Here is a 22,225-nt window from a genome sequence, read left to right as displayed (position 1 = left end):
CTCTTTAAGGTCTAAGAATAACTGTCTCTTGCCTACTACTACTTGAGTAAGGGTAGATGAAGTTTAAAAGATACAGAATTGATAATCTATAAATAGGCCTACGAGGATAACCAATCTATCGGGTGGCTAAACTGAGGTCTTAACAACAGCACAGCTGCTTATAGATTCTAGTGTTCAGGAATGTTAAATTGAACTGATTGAAAAATAATTTCAAGGGGACCTGTCACTGAATGAGTGCCCAGACAATCTGAAGGAACTACAGGCTCTTGAAATCAATGTGTAAAAAGATGATACTGCATCCCACTGGCATGGTGCTTCTCTGTCAAAAATGAGGCTTTAACTGAGAGTTTCTTCTCTCAGACAGTTTTGCTCTTTTCAACACTTATTAATGTGTAGAAGTATCCACAAGGTCAAGATATAATGAAGGGCAATGTGACCTGAGAAAGATGCGTGCATATATAAAATGCTTCAGGTTCCATAAACAATCATTTCTGTGGTTTAAGATATATCAAGATAAAGGCAGAAATGAACCAGGAATTCAGCTCTTAAAAGGAACCCTCAGCCTCTGGTGCTCATTAGAAAGCATTGGATTAGACTTCAATAATCAGTGAGGGCAAAGTCAAGGCAAAGAACCAAGGGATGAAGCACACCATAACACACAGAGCTGAGAAATCAATGCATGGAGGTTATGGTCTATGTACACACACATGCACACACATACACATGCACGCGCACACACACACACACACACACACACACACACATACCAATACAGATATTACCTTGTGGATCCATACAAACATCCCTGCTAACCTATTTAGAATTCCAAGAATTTCATTTCTGTCTTGTCAATTGTTTTTTAATGAGGCAAATAGCTCATGCTAGAATAGGTTCTAAGGTTCAGTTCGAACCAATTCAGCCTGTTGGACAAGATTCCAGGCATAGAATAGGACATTATTGAGATAAACCATCATTTCCTGGTCCAGAAGGTCTTGAAACACTGAATTCATGGACCTCAGAAAAAACTGTAGGACTAAACTAAACAACTAAAGGGCATTCAGTATTCACACAAGCCAAATCCAGTCATCTTTTATTCTTTACCCCTTCATATCTTGATTGGGTTTTACTCACTCCAGAGGTGAATATAACGCAAGTATCAAAGGTAGGGAACAGTGATCCCAGATATTACCAAAGTTCCATCAGGGACGTAGAGAGCCATACAAAATTTCTTCCCCTACCTCAACTATGTTGAACACATCTCAACAATTTGGTAAGAGAATGAGTTCCATTGTGGGATGTGGTTAGGCTATAAACTGGATTTGGCATAAAGCGGGGCTAAGTAATGCATTCAGAAATAGTAAATGCAGATGACTCTACTAAATTCCCATATGATGGCTGTGCTGTGCTACACTAATCAACCAAATCCCAGTGCTATTGAGAAAAGGGAGACAAGAAGCATAGGTTTCATTTATGTCCAATGCCTCGCATTATTTCTCCAATAGGGTAATGCAGTCCCAACATATCAGAAATAGGTACAGCTGCCCTATAAGTCACACTATCTAAGGCAGGACACTGTTCCACCTAATCTGTGGTAGTCAACCCCAGATCTGTTCAGTCTGCAAGAGGAAGAAAGACAGTAGCTTCCTGGGGACTCAATGACACTTCCAATATATCTATAAAGCCTCTGCTGTCTTCAGATTGCAGACTGAATCACACCACAAACTGAAGATCAGCTTTATGTTCTAGATGACAGTGAGACCCAAAATGTGAGAACATCTCCATGAACATGACCCACTTTGGTAACACCACCAAAGAGAAGGTTGCTCCCCTCAGGTGAAGAGGGAAAAAAATATCCTCAAGTAAATTACAATATGAATCACAACCAAAAGAAATAAAAGTTGGATCCACAATCAGAACGACCCACAAGGCCAGGCAAAAGACTTACCTCCCAATGAGAACTAATGCACCACCATTCATCATAGTTCAGAATAGCAGTCATCTAAATGCCAACACCCAGCTAGGCTATATCATACAAGACAATAAATAAAACAAATCTGCTTCAGTCTCAATTTCTTCACTTGGTAACACCAAGAACAGTTTGCATCCCCCACACATACTCAGGAGAAGCAGCATTGTCTGATTCCTGATCTCTCAACAATCTGTTAGGTGACCCAGCACGAGTCCTGATCTGTCAGAGAACTTCAAGGTGAACCACATCAGCAACTGAGACATTAAGCAGGATCAATACCTTCTGTGCCATACAAGGGCAAGTGGCTGGTATTTTCAGCTGCCCTAGACTGACCTTGGGAACCTAGGGGCCAAGTCACAAAGACTCATAACCAGGACCTATAACATTTTGTTTCTGGGTTATTGGAAAGAAGCAAGGTCATTTGTTTGAGGCCATAGGTACTGAAAAATATTTGATAATATATGTTCTTAACATCATAGTGCTTGTTATTTTAAGTAAATTATTGTTGTGCTGACTATTTTTCATAAGATATTATATTTGTTAACAACAGCTAGTTCTGAGAAGTTGACAGTGGGTAAAGACAAAATAAACCAATACAGGGTAACTTGAATCCAGATCCCAAGTCAAAGCTAAAGAATAATGGGAGGGCAGTGCATGAGAAAACTGTAGCTCCAAGATCCAGTCACAACCCTGAAGTGGAGACCAGGGGCTAACAACTTGGTGAGAATAGCCACCTATGAAGAATTCTATATCCTGTCTACTGCCAAGAAAAAGTATTGCAATCCCCACATAAAAACTGATACCCTATTTCATTGCTAAGAAGGTTGAAGTTAGGTGTGATAAAGGCCCTGGCAAAAAGAGACAGACCTTGTCTGCTCTGATGAGACAAAATTTTGGTTCCACCAGAGCAAGTCCCAGAAAGCTAGAGGACAAATAGTTCAGCTAATCCTACAACCAACGCAAAAAGTCTGTTTGCTCACCCTACATACACAGGAACAAGGAGACAAGTGGGAAAAGAGAGAAAACTCTCATACTGTATCCCAAACTGGAACTACTTTTTATTAACATTTCCACAAAGATAAATCAGAAGAGGTCAAGCTCCAAAATTAAAGCAATCCTAGGAGATTCTAAATGAAATTCTCACATTCAAGAAAGTCAGAAATTTTCCCCTACGTCTTTCCTAAGCTACAAAGAAAGAAAATATACCCAGCACCACACATACCATGATAAGCCTTCTCAGAGAGAAGGTGGCAATGACCTTTATGCAGATACTAACAGGGCCAGCACTTGGTTAAACAGATAGCAACCATGGTTCCACTGGCTCCCTAAAGACTTGGACATTGCTGAAACTGCCTCCAGGAAAAAGATCTATCCCAAGCTTTAGTGTGAGATACAGTACCAGAACTTAAGGAAAAAGTTATAAGAGCTTTGGAACTGTGGAGCAAGGTTTAAGGAATACACAACAGAACTCGAGATGCCTCTGGGGCATCTGCTGTCCAGGAAGAGCACAGAGTACCAGACTGGGATTTTGCAAATGGATCCAGCTCAGAAGACAGTGGCACCTTTTCCCCAGATGACCAGTATAAGTATTGCATGAACCTACAGTACTGAATGCCGAGCCTGAACACTACATGCTGCCCTACTTTTATTGTTACTACAACTGAGAAGTAATAGGGCTCCATGTAACATGAGTGAAGTGATGATATCAACCCAAAGGAGTTTCCTCTGTAGTTATGAAAAAAGGAATGGCAATGCCTTCAATGAGATCGGGGGAAGAATGCTAGATACAAGGGAAGGTAACTGACCTGATCCATTTACTCACCACTCCAGTCTCCAGAAGCCCAATAATCAAGATTTTTTAACTCCCAAAAGTAGGGCTTTGATTGTGAAAAGAAAACCTGTCACTAATATCACTGAAAACAGTAAGGGCAATACTTAAGCCACTGATATTAAGTTTGACTCTAAACAAAGAGTCTGTTTGAAAAAGAATGTGAATGCTTTTATGTTCTTGAAGACCTTTGTCATGCACCAAATAGCCTAGGAGACTAGATTAAGAGACCCAGCCTCAAGAGTCCTGGCTTCCCTGAAGAACAGATGGAAAGATCACTATCAATCTAAGATGTCACCCAAATTACACCAAACACCTGGCCATCTGTTACCACATTAATTGCTTTCAAGCTAGGTTTTGCAATAAACTAATGATAAATTTCTGGCTTGAGTACTTATTCATATGTTTACTGTCAGCAACTAATAGAAGCTCTTCTAGGTTCCAGGAGGCCCTGGAAGACTAGCTCACCTAAATACCCTGTTCCCTTGCTTCTCTCTCCTTGATCCTTACCATCTGATTGCTTCATACCTACACAATGTGTTTAACAAAGACAATCAATTTTGTTTTCTTTGTTTTACAGTGTTTTTAACTATGTTCACATAATTAAATTTTTCTAGTTTCTATGCATATTGCATTCAAAGACAAGCAAATGCTTACCATATTCTAACATATAATTTATTGTATAATCTAGCTGACATTTATAGGGCACTTTGAACACTAACAGTAAGTCTACATTTATGTAGTACTTTTAAGGTATACATTATCTAATTTGACCCTCACAACAACCCTGTGAGGTAGGTGCTATTATTATCCCCATTTTGCAGAAGAGAAAATTGAAGTTCAGAGGCCAAATGACTTACCAAGGGTAACTCAGCTACTAAAAGTCTGAGGTAGGATTCAAATCTAGTTCTTCCTGACTTAAAGTTCAATACTTTAACCCAATAAATACCACACTGCCCTTGAATGAAAGGCAACCAAGTCTTCATAATATTTACTGCCTTCATGATCAAAGAGGAAGTTACTACTTTGTTTCTAATTAGTGTCTGATAAAAATAAAGTCAAAATATTAAACCATACTAAGTACAGCTTTTAAAGAATACATACTCAAATGGACAGCCTGGATTTCTAAGGAAATACTTCATGTGTTTCCTTTTTTTCTCAACCAAGAATGGGAACAAATGTATACACCTTCTTCACAACAGAAAACTCAAGGAACCACTAGGATCCTTCAGAGCTAAGTTGACAATGTTACACTCCATCTACTCCAGAGCCTGGCTTCCTTCGGACCCAACAGGCCATTCTCTAGAAGTTCCTTTCTGTATCCCCACAGCTGCCTCTATCAAATGTCTATGCTGTAACAGTACTCCCCTAGAGATTAAAGTATGTGCAATTGAAGGAGAGTACCAGGGATGGGTGCTCCACAGCTCTGGGCAAGGATTCAACCCTGGAAGCCTAAAACGCTAGGGTCAGCTGCAAGATTCATTGTAAAGACAACGTTCATCTGAAAATTCCATGATCCTAGCAAGCAGTAGATGAAAATTTAGGTGTTTTTTCTACATTCAATGTAGAAGCCTGTCTTTCCCAAGTGAATTTTTAGAATTAACAGTCCATGAAGTTAAAATAGCGTTAAGTGTCCTGGTCACTAACAGGATTCATTATCTTTGAGCAGGCACACAAGTTTGCAGACTTTTAAGAAACAAAGACAGCTACCTTGCATGGGCTTCACTTTGATGGTTTACTTGTCTATTTGTTTCCCATGTGGTTTCACTGGTATGAACAATTCCAAAATTGTTCAATATTCAAATATTACGTGTTAAAAAATATACTTCTGTCAAATCCGTGGGGGATGGGTCTTTTGGTTTAGAATGATGTGAGTGCCCTTCAGTTGTTTTAACTGCTACTAGGGTGGCACAAGATGTCTTGGGTAGTCACACTTTTCAAGGCAATAGCAAGCCTGTAATACCCAAAGGCACCCCAGAGTCCACTATAGCTTGCATCCAAAATACTTGGGAACCTGGAATTTTCATGTTAAGGATCAAAACCAAATGGATCATGGGGCAAAAACTAAGGTCAGTCTAGAAAATGGAAGCAGGGGAAAAGTCTAACCCTCCCTTCAGGCAAGGCTGCCTGTGTGTGATTAATCTTCTTGGGTGGACCCCCGGGAATGAACAATGGTATAATGGTAGATAAAGTACTGCCTGAACTATACTGACTTGTTGTTGCCATTGTATGTCTACTTTTTATCAGATGGGCTGGAAAAGTATGGATGATCCACTACCAATTTGGCCATGACCAGTCAGGTCTCAGAAACATTGTTTAAAAAATGCAGACAAATTGAAAGCTACATGCACTTAAGTGAATTCCTTCTTACAAAGGTGTATCAAAGCCCTCTAAAATTTGATCCACTAGAGCAAAGTTAAGTTCATGCCAAATCTTTCTTCAGTGTCCATAAGGAACTGGCATATTTTATCAAGGTTCCTTGTTAAGCATCTCACTTCTAAATAAGGTTACAAAAATCTGGAGATACCCCACCATATTATCTAAAAATGACTTGTTATTTGTAAAAGAACAGTGGATGAGCAGCTTGCTCCATTACACAAGACACCACCTTGGCCTGATCTGTAGAGAGTGGAGGTCTAGAAACAACTTGCACTGGGACAGTAACCCTAAGAGGTTCTCACCTACCTGTCATGAAAATCTGAGAGATTCCAAATATTTTCTGAGGACAGTATCATTGCTTTCAACTGTTATCTAAAGGAGTTCAACATTGTTCATTCTTCAGAGACTTGAGACAGCTTCCATCATAGTTTCATAGTCTCTGGACCCTAACTGTCAGAAAGCTTGAAGTATTGCAAGCATCTCTGCCATTACAACTACAAGTCATCCATTTGTAAAGCCACACAATATCTGCTCCAGAGCTTAAAGGGGCCAGTGTTTAGGCAAAGCCCCAGTCAGGGTAAGAATAATCCCTGCCTAGTTTTAAGGAAGCTATGTAGAAGAGGTTCGATTAAGAGCAAGCATAAGCTGAAAAAGTCATGCCAGTGTGATACCAGAGCATCTGCAGATTTCCAGGATTCAAGAGCTGAGAAAAATGGAAATACTGATAACCATGCAAAGATTCTGGGTCATTGTCTGCATAAGGAAGCAAAAAATACAGGAAGCGAAAAAATCAAGGAATGCCAGGGAGTCACCTGACTCAATCTGATTCCCCATTTTGATTCCTCATCTGATTTTATTGTGGCTATTTGTGTTGCCCACTTCCAGACAGCACTTGCCAGTATAGTCTTAAGGTGGGCTCCACCAAGTGTCATCCTGACTCAACCCTGCACCACGTACACAAAAACCTGCAGCTCTAAACCAGCAGAATTACCTCTTTTTCATCATGTAGTCTCTAAGCTCCTCCACTTTTCTCTCCTATTTTAAGATTTAATAGAAGAAATTTTGGCCATCCAAGAATATTTCCTATGTATAACATTGTTCCCATGGAACTAGTTATTCCTTAAAATACTATTTATCTTAAAGTCAATTTTCAGTGGAACCAATTAATGACACTGAGTAGGACATGCTTGTCCATACCTTGGGGCACCATGGGACATGAACTAAGATGCTCCCACATCCCTGCACAAATGGAATTTTAATTCTTAGGAAAGATAAACAGCTAGATTATAGAAACCAAGTGAGCACACCAGGGCTACGTGATTATTGGCCGTCCTAACATTAGAAACAGCGTGGTAAAATAAAAAGAGCACTGAATTTAGTGTTGGAAGATCAAGGTTTAAATTCTGGTTCTGCCGTGTATTAGTGATGTGACCTTCGGCAATTTATACAAAGTCTCTGAGTCTGAATATCATCTGTTGTCTTGTCTGTGTCACAGGTTTATTGAAATCAAGTCAGGTAGTAAACATAAAAGTTCTCTTTAAACTGGGAAGCACTGTTTAACTAATTTTGTCATTGTTTTAAAATCCTGAAGACTTGTCTAAAGGCAGTAAGGAGTATACTATTTTGTGTAGTACAAAAAGCCTTTTCTTACAGAATCACTGGCAAGAAAGTTGTAAATTTTCTAGCTAAGGAAATCTTAATCTTTTTCCAGATAAGGACATTTTTTAATTCAGTTAAGACTTATGATTAATTTTGGATAGAGGAGGGTATATGATGTAACAAATAGATGACAGTACTGGAACTGAAGCATAGCTTTTAGCTGTGAACTCTTACAGACAAAGTTCTGTGACAGTAGCCATGGTCTATGCTCCTCTCCTCATGGGGAATTTTTGCAAGCAGTGAGAAAGGGAAGCAAACCATGCAAGGCAAATTTCAAGATCAGCTGGTAGATTATGATCAGCCCATTAGGAACCACTGACCTAACTAAGAACTTCAACGCCAAAGGAAATTATCTTTCATTTCAGAAGACTGTTGGTGAAAATCCTGGAAGGGGTCTACTGTCACCATACTGCTGGGCAAAGTACAGATAAGCAACCAGTGGAGAGGGAAGTCAAATGATGGACCCAGGGGGGCAGTCTCCAAAAGGCAGCTGGTAGGTATAAAGAAGACACTGAAAGATGTAATCATCTAGTCAACCAGAAAATCTTGTCACAGGGCAGCACAGAAGATCCTGGTGGATAATATCCCTGAAGGATTGCCTGGGCAGCCAGTGGATCCTGGATAAATCAGTTCATCCCTTTAGACCTGAGTAACTTTAGAGACAAAGATTATTGAATTCTGTATGTGGAAAAGGATAGTTTCACCAGGACATCTCTTTGCCAGAGTTAGTGCTACCAAGTTTTCTAGCATGCTCATTTGGTTTATAAATGTGGACTCCAAAAGAAAACATGAGCCATTATTACTGTTAATGTCCTGGCAATAAAGGTTACATATACATACAGGTGTACTTTCTTCTCCTTCTGGCTTTGGTACTCTCTCTGCTAAACGCTCTCTTTCAAAGTCAAATCCATAAACTTTTTCTAAAGAAGAAGAAATCTGCCGAACAAAAACAACAAAATGATAACATAATTACACAATTTAATATCAATTAAAATATGCCTAATACAAACATGTAACTAACCAAGATGGGGGCTCTTTTGCATAGGCAATAATCTATTCCAGTGTCACATAGTTAATTCTATCCAGTGATACACTCCACATTTAATGGAATCATCTGAGTTACTAAAAGATATTCATTTCAGCTTAGTCTATTTTATTACCTCCAAACCACTGATCCTCACTTTCAGATTTTGTACTTATCAAGCAAGAAAGCATTTATGAAGTTCCTATTGTATGCAAGGCACTATGCTAGGCAATGAAGATATAAAAACAAAAAGGAAACAGCTCCTGCCTGAAGCAGTTTCAGAATTATCTCCCCAGATAAAATATATCTGTATTCTACCTACAACTCCAAAGGAAGTGGTCAAATGAATAAGGCTTTCTTTATTCATGGAAAATAGGACAGGCTCCCTGAAACGCAAGAGTTAGTAAGGCATTCAGAAAGCAAAAGTGTAGAATTGTAATTGTTTTAAAGAGTTTCTTACCTCCTTAAGATGTTTAGTAACTTGCCTAACAATTTGTTCATCATCTAGAACGTTCTCTGGATTTTCAGATGGAATAGCAATGGCATGCTTTAGCATTGATTCTCCTACAGGTGGAGGAGCCAGGGACATTAATTCATTTTCATTAACAAATTTTGTGCTACTTTTTTTCCTTGCTTTATATAATCCTGCTGAAGTAGTTGAAACTTTTTTAGAAGCTAATTCTGAATTTTCCACACCTAGAGAAAAAGTTGCAATTTTGGCTTTTGATGACTTCATTTTGTTTTTTTTATGTATCTTCCAAAGGTTAGAATGGTAGATTCTTATTCTTCCTATGAAAAGAAGATTAAAATCATCAGAAAAACTACTACACTTGATTACTAAAAGATATCCTCTCCTTAACGTACTCTACTATATATTCTTAATGCAATGACTCAGATTATTCCAATGTCTCAGTTATTTAACCTAGGTGTAAACAAGAAACCCTTAATTAACTCAGAGCAGTAGGACACACATAAGTAAAGAATCATAATATACCCAGCACAAGTGCCTAATCTACCTTACGAAACTGTATTAAGGATCAGTAGAATCTGGTTTAATGAATATTTAGAAGTCTTTAATTTTGTGTGTGTGTATGATTTGAAGTTGAGGACACCCTCTATAGTTGGGGAGAAGAGATTAATGACCACCTAAAGCATACCACACACCTGTATGAATTTTGCACAATTAATAGCTAATATTTACATAATACCTACTATGTGCCAGACACTGTGCCAAGTGCTTTACAAATATTATCTCATTTGATCCTCATAACAATCCTGGGAAATAGGTGCTATTATTATCCTCATTTTACAGATTAGGAAACTGAGGCAAAGAGAGGTTGAGTGATTTTCTTAAGAGTCAAAGAGCTAGTAAGTGTCTAAGGCAAATTTGAACTCAGGTTCTCCTAACTCCAGACCTGGTACTGTATCCACTGCATCATATACATATACATGAATGAGTATGTATATGTGTGTATATGCATATATATATAGCACAATGCAAGGTCAAAGCTTGCCAATTTAACCATTTTAAATGCTGTACTTCTCAGCATTCCTTATCTCCCTACCATAGGAGCATGAACCTGTATCGATTAATAAGAAGATAAAGAGTGTCCTTTCTCACATAAATGCTAGAGTTAAAGTAGCTGATTACTACACTAACTAATCTCATATACTAGAAAGAAAATGAAGAATGTAATTTTTAAAAGGTCTTCAAAAGAAGATAAAAGAGACTTAAAAAATCTGGAACATAAATCATAATCACATAATAAATAATGCGGCAATATGCCAGTATAATATACCATAACACAGATATGACATGCATATGTTTTCCCCTGTTCATGTCAAAAAGCTACAACCAAACAAGACATATCTCAAAGAATCTCAGAGTTGGAAGGCATATCATCAGCAAGGATGTGCTGGTAAATATTTAACAAATGACTCTCCGAAAAAAAGTATTCATGACACATTTAAATTTAATCAGCATTAATGACATTTTTTCCATCTTGAGTCTAGATAATCCAAATAATAATAATAATAATAACCCTAAGAAACTAAAGCCCTGATTTGTAGCTTTCAATTGTCTGATAGGCACTGGGTCCAGCATACCCCTGGACAAGCCATTTAATCCAAATTACTAAGACTTTCTTTTGCAACATTACCAATAAATAGTCAGTCAGCCTTTGCCAAAAGTCCTCTCAAGTTCCTCCCAAGGTATTCCCCTCCCACTTTTGAAGAGCTCTCTTTGATAGGAAGTTTGAGTCAAAATCTGCCTCTCTGAAACACCTACTTAGCGCTCTTGGTTCTTCCCTGTGCAGCTAAGAACTCATCAAATCCTTCACCTATACCAGAAGCCTGCAGATAATAAAAGACTGAGTCTTCTTTTCTCCAGGCTAAAAACCTCTAGTTCCTTCACCTGCTGTGTTTATGATATTACAATGACTCCCAAAATATTTACATTAAATTAGGGTTCTTAATTGGGCAATTCTGAACTTTTTTTAAAAAAATATTTTGTTATCTTTCAATGTAAGTGTTATACACACACAAACAGAAATAATCCACAGCAATTGCACAGGGAAAGATTTAAGACTCAACCCTCCTTCATAACCTTATGTATTTTAATTTAGTCATGAAAAAAAATATTTTTTTCTGAGGAGTCCATAGACCTCTTCATACTGCCAAAGGGGCCCATGTCACAAAAAAAAGGTTAAGAACACATGCACTGAATGAATACTTTCTGATTTTCACTGTGCTTTTCTCAAAATAATCCCATGAGGGAGTAGAAGCACCATGATCTCCTTATTACAGATAAGGAAACTGAGGCTCAGAGATGCTTCTTTTGGCCACACAGTGTAAAACATACCAGAAAACATTTCAAATTAATTAGAAATAGGTTATTTACTGGAGAAAGTAATTAGAAGGGAGGATATGGGGTATACTGAAGGAAAAAGAATAAATACAAAAGTCATATTAATGACCAAGAAAGTGTCACTGAGTAGGTGATATATTCTAAACCAGGGGTGGGGAAGTTGCAATCTTGAAGGCCACATGTGGCCTTCTAGATCCTTGGGTGTGACCTTTTGAATGAGTCCAACTTTTACAGAACAAATCCTTTTGTTAAGGGGATTTGTTCTGTGATATTTGGACCAATCAAAAGGCTGCACTCGAAGACCTAAAGGGCCACATGTGGTCTTGAGGTCGCAGGTTCCCCACCCCTAAACAATGTAGAAAGTGAAATTTCAGGAAGTATGAAATGACCCTAGACAAAAATTGCCCAGTAAAATAAATTCATTTAATTTTATGTGAATTTATCTATGCCATCAATACATTTTGGGGCCACTACAAGGTGCTCTGAGTCAGTGTGAGGGAAACAACTCAAAAGGTTAAACCAATGTAGACTAATTCAGTTTAAGAAACAGCATTGAACTGTTGGCACAAAACAGTTTTCGATACTGAATTCACCTCTTTTCAACTAGATTATACTTCTACCTTTTCAATATACCCATAAATACAAAGATTAAAAAAAACTTAAAATACATATAAAATAAACTCTTATCCAAACCATGTGCAAAGTGATAAAGTGTTAATATAACAATAAAATCCTACAAAGCAAGTAAAGTACAAGATGCAACACAAGAAGAAAATAAGTAATATAAGGCATCCCCCCAAAAAAATCTTCAAATGGATAAACAACAAAAGAATTCAAGCAATAATGAACTTAAAAAATCATGGGAAAAAATGGAGCTAGAATTAAAATATGGTAAAAATTATTAGGAGATTACAAAAATAATGATCAATCTAAAGAATAATAGAAAATTTGAAGAGACATGTAGAAGCAACAAACAGGCTCACTACAGCAGAAATGAAAATTGTTGACAACACAGAAAAAATAGGGAAAACAGAAAATAGTTCAAATACTGAATTAGAAAACATGAAAGTAAAAATAATGGTTCTGGCGGAAGAAACAAGATCCAGCAATCTAATGACTGCTAGAATCCCAGAAATTTAAAAAAAGAAAAATGTCTGAGCACTTACATTTTAAGAAATCATTTTTAAAAAAACTTTACAGAATTATCAAAAACAAGTGATAATATACATAAAGAATCCACAGGAACCTTATAAGGAAAACCTTACAACTCAACTCTCTCGAATGTATTATAGTCAAACTCCACAAAAACAAGATCAGAATCTTGCAAGTTGCAAGAAAAAATAAAGTTATAATCTGCTAAGGGGCATAAATCAGAATTATAGAAAACTTTTCAAGTAACATCAGAAACTACTAAAGAAACTGCAACAACTATTTAAAAAATTAAGCTTAAGTCACAAAGCGAGGATGAGAATCTAGCAAAACAGTATGTTGTTTGAAGAGATGGAGATGTGCAAAACACTGACTTTGAAAAATTCACAAAGATACGCACTTCAAAAAAATTTTTGAAAACCAGTCAGTCCTAGAGACAAAAAAGCAAAATATTTAAATTCACACTTATCAGTATTTGTTGGTAAATATGAAGAGCCTAACCTTTTTTGCCTAGTGGACCAACAGGTTCTGCCGTCCGTCAGGTCCTGAAGTCTGCTGACCCCTTCTCTGAATGTGTTTAAATGAATAAAATAAAATACATATGATTACAAAGGAAGCCAACTGTACTGAAATAATACGTATTTCTTTTTTGCCATACAAGTTCACAGACTCCCTTAAATCTTATGCCAAGTTACCCTTCTTTTAGAAGGCTAAATCACTGCACAGACCTATCAGTCAGATGAACCAAAAAAGAAGGTGGCAGACTGGGAAATTTACTCCCAAAATGAATATGCTATTTTTGATGGCAAAAAAAACGAAGACATTTGGCCAAGGACATTTGATCAATTTGAATAAGGTGATTATAAGACAGCTCCTGAATTAGCTGCAATGGAAAACTGCATATAGCTGGCAAATCTGTAAGTCAAGACATGTTTGTGTAAAGAATTCAGCGGATGTGAAAGATCAAGGGAAGCCTGGGTTCTTCTTCTGGGTAAGATGAATGTTTAGTGAGGATCATCATGATTTTATAAACTATTTCTATAGTTTGCATTCTTAGTTTCACTCATGAGAACATAGCTATGATATAGCCAAATAAGTATTTGACAGATCGTGATGAAATGGAAATTGGGTATTATATGATTCTAATTGGATTGGAATCTATTTCATCTTCTAGGGGAAGTCAATGACTCATTCAGTGGGTTGGCATTCAATGATACCACAATCATTTTTAAGCATCTAGTGTGTAACAAGGACTGTGCTAAGTGCTGGTGATACAAAGACAAAAATTAAATAGTCCCTGCCCCAAAGGAGCTTATAGTCTAACTATGGAGACATGTACATATATAAGTATATTAAAATCTTACTGTATACAAACACCTGATTCAAGAATGACTCCTTTGTCAATAAGAAGTCATTCTTTATCTTATTAAATTCTGCAACATGTTATAAATAAAGTCTTACAAAACAGATGTAATATAAAGGATATCATCAAAGAAACGTACGAGTAAAATAGATGGGCTAGTCATTTGGCAAAAGCAAAATAAAGCCAATGAATGAACAACCTGCATGCTCCAGTAGTACCCTCAAAATATCAAGGGAAAACAAGTAAGGCCATAAGTAATTTGGATTAACTCCCTATGGTGAAATAATGGGCCATCACGGACAAAAGCAGAAGAGGATGAAAAGACATGGACTGAAGGAATACACAGCAAAATTACAGAATCCATTTGAGTATTTACAAAGAATGTGATGGGATCATAAGAATAAATTAAGAATTCCAGGGCTTCCCCAAGAGCCAGTAATGGCAAAGAATTAGACTTACCACAGTGTGTCTACAGATTTGTCATTATTTTACCAGCACATGTCATGAAGCTAAAATGGTACAGGAAATTTCAAACATTTGTATAAAAACTCTATAGGGTACCAAGTGGAGAACCTGACAGACCATTTTTGACATGAACTGAGATCTGTGTAGCCTCATGATGAAACAATATACTGGGGGTACAAGTATAACACTGAGGAGTGTCAAAAATGGAAAATGACAGATATGGTTGGTTAAGAGGTTACTGTAATATATGATCTGATATTCCCTAAGTAGAATTGCCTGAGATTAGGATGACTGATTGGTACAGACTACTTTTGCCTTGCAGGCTAGCCTCCTGATAAATAAGCTAGCACCAGAACCCTTCCTCTAATTAAGGAAAAATATCTTTTATAACCAAGGGAGCCAAAAGGGGTATCAGGAAATTGACTGACATAGGACTAGGAAAGACAGCCAAATATGCATTCCAAATGAATAGGAATAGGCCCTCTTGAACACAACCGTTTCACAGTGGTCTGTGAAGTGCTTTAGTGGCCCAGACCTAAAGAATTGTGAAGTCTGGATATATATGTTTAGAATATTTGAAATGGTCAGGAATGGATGGGTTGCTACCTACTTCCCTGGAAGGAAAAAATACCACATGAGAATATGAGTTGAGTATTTACAAAGATGAGATTAGAAATGGCCCAAATCCCTAACTGACCAAAGGTCTATAGGACTGGTCCCAAGTGAACTGGTTTGTTTTTCTGAACTCAAGAAACCCTTCCTGGTGGCGTCTAACCACTCTACAACGATACCAAAGGAAAGGATGATGTGACTGTTAACAGCTTGAGCGATGTTGATTGTCTTCTCTTGGTGGGAGAGTTCCCTGATTCTTCAAGCTGAGGTAACATAACGTAATTCAGTTACAATATAAATGCTATTATCATAATAGTCATGAGAGTTCTCAAGGGCACTGAGTTGTTCATCATCACCTAGCTAATATGCGGTGAGAGGGAGGGTTTGAAATCACCAAGGACTATGAGTATGTATCTGAGAGGGAAGGAAATGGGGAAAGGACCAGCTTTAATCCTCTTGTCCCAACCCTAACCTGAGTGGCATGGGGATGCTCAGCGTGGAAGTTCACGGTCTTCTTTTCCAATTCAGGGGGAAGCAGAATATTCTATCCTATTAGCTCCACTTTGGGAGGCAGAGGCAGAGAGTAGTTTCCCTGGTTGGGTACCAAAAAAAGGAAGGAGAGAAAAGCTAGAAGGAGAAAGGATAAGGGTGGGTGAAAGACGAAGGGAGAGGTGAAAGGAAAAGTGGGAAAGGGAACAGAGAGAAAAAGGACGAGAGAGTGAGGAGGGAGAAAGAGATCAAAAAAAGGAGGGGATAGGGAGGCAAGCTGGGGGAGGAGGGAGAAGGGCGGGGCATCGGTCGCCCCGGGGCTGTTATCCAGGCCTGGGCGGGGTTGGGGTAAAGGAGAAGGGGTGGAGGAGGAGGCGGAGAAGGAGGAGGGGGAGGGGCGGAGCAACGGTCACCCCGGGGCCGTTAAGCCGGCGCTCACCCTGTGGGCCGGGCGGAGACACCTCCCCCCGCACCGGCACCTCCAGGTTTCTACCTGTTCGAGGTTGTTCGAGCCCAAGTGACAGTGACAGCAGGGAGTCTAGGGGTTAAGGCGGTGGGAGAGGCCGGATTTCAGGGGGCGATGCTCTTCTGAGGGTGTTGGGGATTTCCGGGCATATCTAGCCCGCCGAAAGGCAGGCTCCCGCAGCCCTCCACGCCCCCGCCCTGGCCCGGCGTTTAGCTGTCATCTGCGCAGGCGAGGGCTCTGGCGGTCAGGCCAACAGCGGCCCCGCGCGCATGCGTGCCACCGTCTAGGGCGCTGAGCGGGAAGGGCGGGGCTCACGGCCAGAGCCTGGCGCCGCGCGCAGGTGCAGATCGCGCTTCGGGCCTCGCTGCCCGGACGCCACTTGTACTGCCCGTCCTTTCCGTCGTTTGAGGGCGGTGGAGCAATTCTGAGCCCCCTCGGCCTTCGGGCGGTTGGAGCCAGCTTAGCCGACTCCGTTGGGACCCACGCCTGCAAATCATGACAGAAATGACGAGGGTGGGCTGGGACTCAAAGAGGAGGAAGGTCTCCGCCGCTGGAACGCCCCCTAGAGGAGAACGGGAAATGACTGGGCGGAAACCGCCCTTTCCCCGCCCCCCCCCCCTACCCCCCCCTACCCCCCCCTACCCTGAGAAACCTGCAGACTCTAAACCCAGAGGCCCTGGACCTTTTTATTTCTAAACCCTTGTAACAGCTTATTTCAGCACATTTCGTTTCCCTTGTAATCCTGTGTATTTTATGCTGAGAAGGGGTCGGAAGGCTTCACCAGACTATAAAGGTTCTTGGTCCAGCGGTTAGTCCGCACTACGGCCCCCCCCCACGGCTCCACCCCGGCGGTCCTGCCCCCTGCCTGCGGCCGTTCCGCATCCCGGCCCCCATCTCTGCCTTTCATTGACTGATCCCCATCTGCCCAAAGAAACGGAGGCCGGCAGACCGCGCCTGTACCTTTGCCAAGAAAACCCCACGTGGGGTCACAGGGAGCGCAGTCTGCGTCGTCATCATCATCCTCATCATCCTCACCTCTAGACTTTACAACAGCCCTTGCAGGTGTGCGAATCCGTTTGCACAGGTTACCTCATTTGATCCTCGCCACAACCCATCGAACCTGGTTACAGTAGCACTTACCTTACAAGAAAGTTGTGGAGATGAAACAATGTATTTGTAAAGTGCTCTGCAAACCTTAAAGTATCAAAGACTAGCTATTGTTTTTCCAGTGATTTTTCAGTCGCACTTGACAATCTGTGATCCCATTTGAGAGGTTTTTCTTGGCAGAGATACTGGAGTAGTTTTGCCATTCTCCAGCTCGTTTTACAGATGAGGAAACTGAGGCAGATAGAGTTAAGTGACTTGTCCAGCTAATGTGTCTGAGGCCAGACTTAAGCAAGAGTTTTCCTGACTCCTGCACAGTGCTCCATCCACTGTGCCCCCTAACTGCCCCAACTATTGTTATTAATATAAGTGAAGTGAATTACCCAAGGTCACACACCGAGTGAAGAAGGCTGAATTCGAAGTGAGATCTTCCTGACTTCAAGTCGAGGTCTCTGTCTACTCTACAACCTAGCTGCCCTCTGCCCCCCCCCACCCCCACCCCCAGTCCTGTTTTGGTTTTATTGTGGTTTTTTTGCTTCGTAGCACATATAGTCCCGTACTCAGAGTAGGTAGCAGTCACTTAATAAAGGTTTATTTAATTGAACTGTTGAATGACGTGTGGCAATACATGGGCAATAACTAGATAACCTCCTCCTCAGTCCTTCCACTTACAGATCTCTCAGTCCTGAAAAATGGTGCCACTTTTCCTAGGCCTAGAGCCTGCAAGCAGAGCAGGAGACACAAGATCAATCAAATTCAGTTAAAGTCACTTTTCTTTTGTGTTAAGACAGGTTTTCCTGACAAAGATACTGGAATGGTTTGCCATATCCTCCTCTAGTTCTTTTTACAGATGAAGAAACTGAAGCTAACAGGGTTAAGTGACTGACCCAGGGTCACAAAGCTAATAAATATCCAAGGCTGGATTTAAACTCACAAAGATGAGCCTTCCTGACTCGAGGCCTAGCACCCTATCCATAGCGCCACCAAACTGCCTGCCTACGTATATGTGCATATGTATAGATTGCTCCTTCAACAGTCCTATTCATAGCCCTGGTAACAACATTAAAATCTTTATTTAAAACGCACAGGTAACTATCCACTTACCAGGCATTCTCTTAAGGACCTACTCCTAAAAACCTCGTACTGGAGAAGATAGAAACTTGAAGCCAGAAAACATCATAAAGATCATCTAGTTGATGCCCCCATTTTACAGCTGAGAAAACTGTTTATTCCTAATTTTGCCACCAACTCCGTGATAAATAGTACACATTGGTAGAAAGATTAAAATGTTTCCAGTCTTGATAAGCTTTTTAAATTCATTGGTAACATTAGCAAAAATACAATGCCTTTCCTCTTCACAGGGAAAAAGAAACAATGTAGACTTATTTGTAATGAATTTAGGATCATAGATTGAGAGGTGGAAGGGCATTTTAAAAGTGAAGAAAATGTAGCCCAAGGGTGTTAAGTTGTTTGCCCATGGTCAACTTCTCAAAAATATTATATTAGAAATATTATCCATATATAGACTTGGTAGCACCACTGCCCCCTAACCCTACATAATCCATTTTAAGAGTTTTGCTAATAAAATAACTCAAATGCTTTAAAAAAAAAAAGTATGCATTATTGTATATACTTCTTGTTGTTGTTATGGTTTGTCCTTGGTTTTTAAAGAGGCCCAATGACATCTCAGGGGATGTCGTGACTCATGGGTGAATTGGCATTTTCAATGTCTAACCAACCCCTAAGAGCTTCGCAGCACCTTCCTGAGCCATCTTCATAGCCACTGGAACAAATTGTTCTCATCTACGCATTCTACTTCAGGAAGGCTTCACGTGCTTAGGGTAGACATCCCTCTAACTCACACTGAGTTTGAGGTCTGTCAGTTACCTTCAACCTGATTTTCTCTGTCTCTGAGATGAGCCTCTGCACATACTACAGCTTCTTGGAGCCACAGGTGAGAGTTGGGTGAAAGATAGAGACCAAAGGTGGATGAGCAACCCTGAAAAAGACTCAGCAAGTCCTCCCACCAGAGTTGCTGGTTCTCCTGGAACACCTTGTACACTCTGCATATAATTACTTTATATAAGAATGTAATACTATATAATATGTTTTGACTCTGATATATTACACAATAGCTACCATTGTTATCTCTTTTCTTTAAAATTGAGAATATTATGTAAAATAAAAAAGCAAGATGTGATACATTTATAAGGAGTTTTAAAGAATTGCTTGTTGAGATGAAAAAGAGCACAACTGTACATTTTATGAACAAAAAATATTGTGTTGTATTACACTTTGTGGCAGAGGGTTGGTATATAATCAATGGTGATGCTCTTAATGGTCACCTAATGAAAGCTATTAAGAGTTTTTATTATTAGCCTGTGTTTCATAATCAGGAATCACTGATCACAATGCTCATTGACTACCTCCTATATGCTGTTAGTTGCTATAAGTAAATACATTAAGTATCTGTGATGTATAGGTGATTAATAATAACAATAATTATAGCTGACATTTATATAGCACCTACCATATGCCAAGTATTATCTATTATCTCATGTTATCCTTACAACCACCCTGGGAGATAAGTGCTCTTATTATTTCCTTTTACATTTGAAGAAACTAAGTGAATTAAGGTAAGTGACTTGCCTCCACTCACACAGGAAGCATGTGAAGTCTGATTCAAACTCAGGTCTTCCTGACTCCAGACCCAATACTCTATCTACTGCATCATCTGCTATTAGTAGAAATATTGCCATATATTCTTCTTTCTAAAAATACACACATTTAATACATTAAGAGATAGTTATTAATTATAGCAAAGTATCACCAGAGTTCCAATAATACATTTAAAACATTAATGTATATACAATTCAATATGTATAAATTCACATTATATATCACTTTTCAGGAATATACTACATAAATTGTAATAGATTTATCTGTAAATAACAAGGGCCTACAAAATGTAGTTTATTATAAACAAGGAAACCTCTTTGAGAAGGTGATTTCTGTAGTTGGATTATGAGGGAAATGAAGAGCATGAGTTTGTAAAGATGACCAGGAAGAATGTTCTTATAGGATAATGGTGGACATGAAAGATAAAAAGGTAGAAAAGACCAAGTCATATTGAGGGGATGGCAAGTACATTTGGTTGACTAGAGCAAAGTATTCATGAAATTAAGGGTTGTTATACAGTGTTCAAGGCCAAAAATATAAAATATCTACGTATATGGCACTTTGTCTTCAAACATATATTTTACTATTACATGCATTATCTCATTTTATTCTCATAGCAACCATGTAAGGTGTATAGGTCAGTCATTATCTTCCTTTTTACAGAAGTGTGATTCTACTTTGTGCCCAATTCAAACCCATGAACCATGCAGTGGCACAAAGAGCTCTCTTCCCTCCAGAATTCCACTCCACAAAGTTTCACTCAGTGACCAAACTTTGTGAAAAATTTCCCAATCAACTCCAAGGTACAAATAAAATTTTACCGAAGGGGAATGACAAATCTGTAATTATGTGAATAGAAAACCAAAAAATAAGACAAATACTAGATAGAAATGTTTTAAGAGCTATTAGGAAGAAGCAAGCAAAGTATTTTTAATGTAGTATCAAGGGAAGAAATACAATCTCTTCCACCCCTTCCCCACCCAAACACACACACATATATACACACGCATGCACGCAGAAAAGGACATTAAGAATTAGTCTAGCATTGAGGAACTAGATGGCAAAGAAAAGTACAGGAAGGAAGGAAATGAACAATGGGGTCTCTCAACTGAAAAGACTAAAATCATAAGAGGAATGGACTATATCCTATGAAGACAGACAGTGGTTCTAATGCCCAAAGAATATCATTAGATAAATTTGAATAAGTGCTAAATGAATGTCTGAGATAAAAATGAATTAGGAAAGAAAATGGGGGGGGTTTATGTGTGTGTAATGTTATTTTGGTTTACAGTCTCTCCCTGGGAAGGTGGGTTAAGATAGAAACAGGGCCCTTAAAGTCTGGCATTGAATAACACTTCTTGTCTAAGTGCCAAGTTAGTGGCTGTAAAATGAAAAAAAGCAGCATTCTTCATTATACCTAACCAAAGTGTCTGCCTGAGTAACATTTTTACTGAAATGTAAACTAGGACTGTTCTCTTGGGTCAAACCTCTGTATTTCCTAAATTAGATGAATAGAAAGAAAAGCACTGTCAGGTCTAGAAGAATCCTATAAATTTGTCCTCAAAAAGTTTTATATATGGAAGTATCATGTTAGAATAAATACAAATCTATGACTGACAGACACTTATATACCTTAAAAAAAATGTTTTCTTATTTGAGAGTGCCCTCTGGCTGTGATTATAACAGGATTCACCACCAATCATTTTTACTCTCTGTACTTTAATAAAAGTTCAACCGAAGCATAATAATTCTCTTATCAGGCAATTATTTGTCTGAAAGAGATTTTGAAGAACTTCTTTGTCCACTCTGCTGCTTTTATGGAGAATGACATCTAATCCATCCTAAGCTAATGTTTGATGAGCATAAATAGAGTCCATGGCCTCCTATAGTAACTGTTCAACACCTTAATAGCTATAATGCTAAAAAAGACTTTTTAAAACACCAAAAGATTTGTCATTATTTTATATTATTCTCCCTCTATCTGTACAATAGCAATGTATTTATATTGATGTGCTAATGTTTATATATGAATATATACATATATGTATGTGTGTGTGTGTGTGTGTGTACAAGACATTTGGAATGGGGGGCAGGACAGGGATACAAACAAATGCCTGCAAATATTCATAGACTCAGGGAACCTTGGCGATTGGAAAGGGTCATAGAAGCTATC

General features: G+C 38.9%; 1 protein-coding gene across 20 annotated transcripts in view; it reads right to left on the bottom strand.

Moving 5' to 3' along the window:
* The window catches only part of CCDC7 (coiled-coil domain containing 7), a 122,458-nt gene extending 105,279 nt beyond the window's left edge, over positions 1–17,179 (bottom strand). For 16 of the 20 annotated variants that reach the window (XR_011976717.1, XR_011976713.1, XR_011976714.1 and 13 more), the window contains exons 1-4: positions 16,297–17,179; positions 13,376–13,441; positions 9,320–9,648; positions 8,676–8,771 (exon numbers count right to left, since the gene is read on the bottom strand). Coding sequence is in view for 13 of the 20 variants with exons in the window: in XM_072651943.1 (XP_072508044.1) it covers positions 8,676–8,771; positions 9,320–9,595 (372 nt within the window). In the remaining 7 variants the exon portion in view is untranslated. Of the gene's footprint in view, positions 1–8,675; positions 8,772–9,319; positions 9,649–13,375; positions 13,442–15,786; positions 15,942–16,296 lie in introns of all 20 variants that reach the window. The other 4 variants (XM_072651944.1, XM_072651945.1, XM_072651953.1 and 1 more) reach the window with 4 other exon arrangements.
* Positions 17,180–22,225: the final 5,046 nt, after the last annotated feature.

Source organism: Notamacropus eugenii, chromosome 3 (genome assembly GCF_028372415.1).
Source record: "Notamacropus eugenii isolate mMacEug1 chromosome 3, mMacEug1.pri_v2, whole genome shotgun sequence".
In the NCBI taxonomy this organism is placed as follows: domain Eukaryota; kingdom Metazoa; phylum Chordata; class Mammalia; order Diprotodontia; family Macropodidae; genus Notamacropus; species Notamacropus eugenii.
The sequence above is the reverse complement of the archived record's forward strand: the minus strand, read 5'-3'. Positions and strand labels throughout refer to the sequence as shown.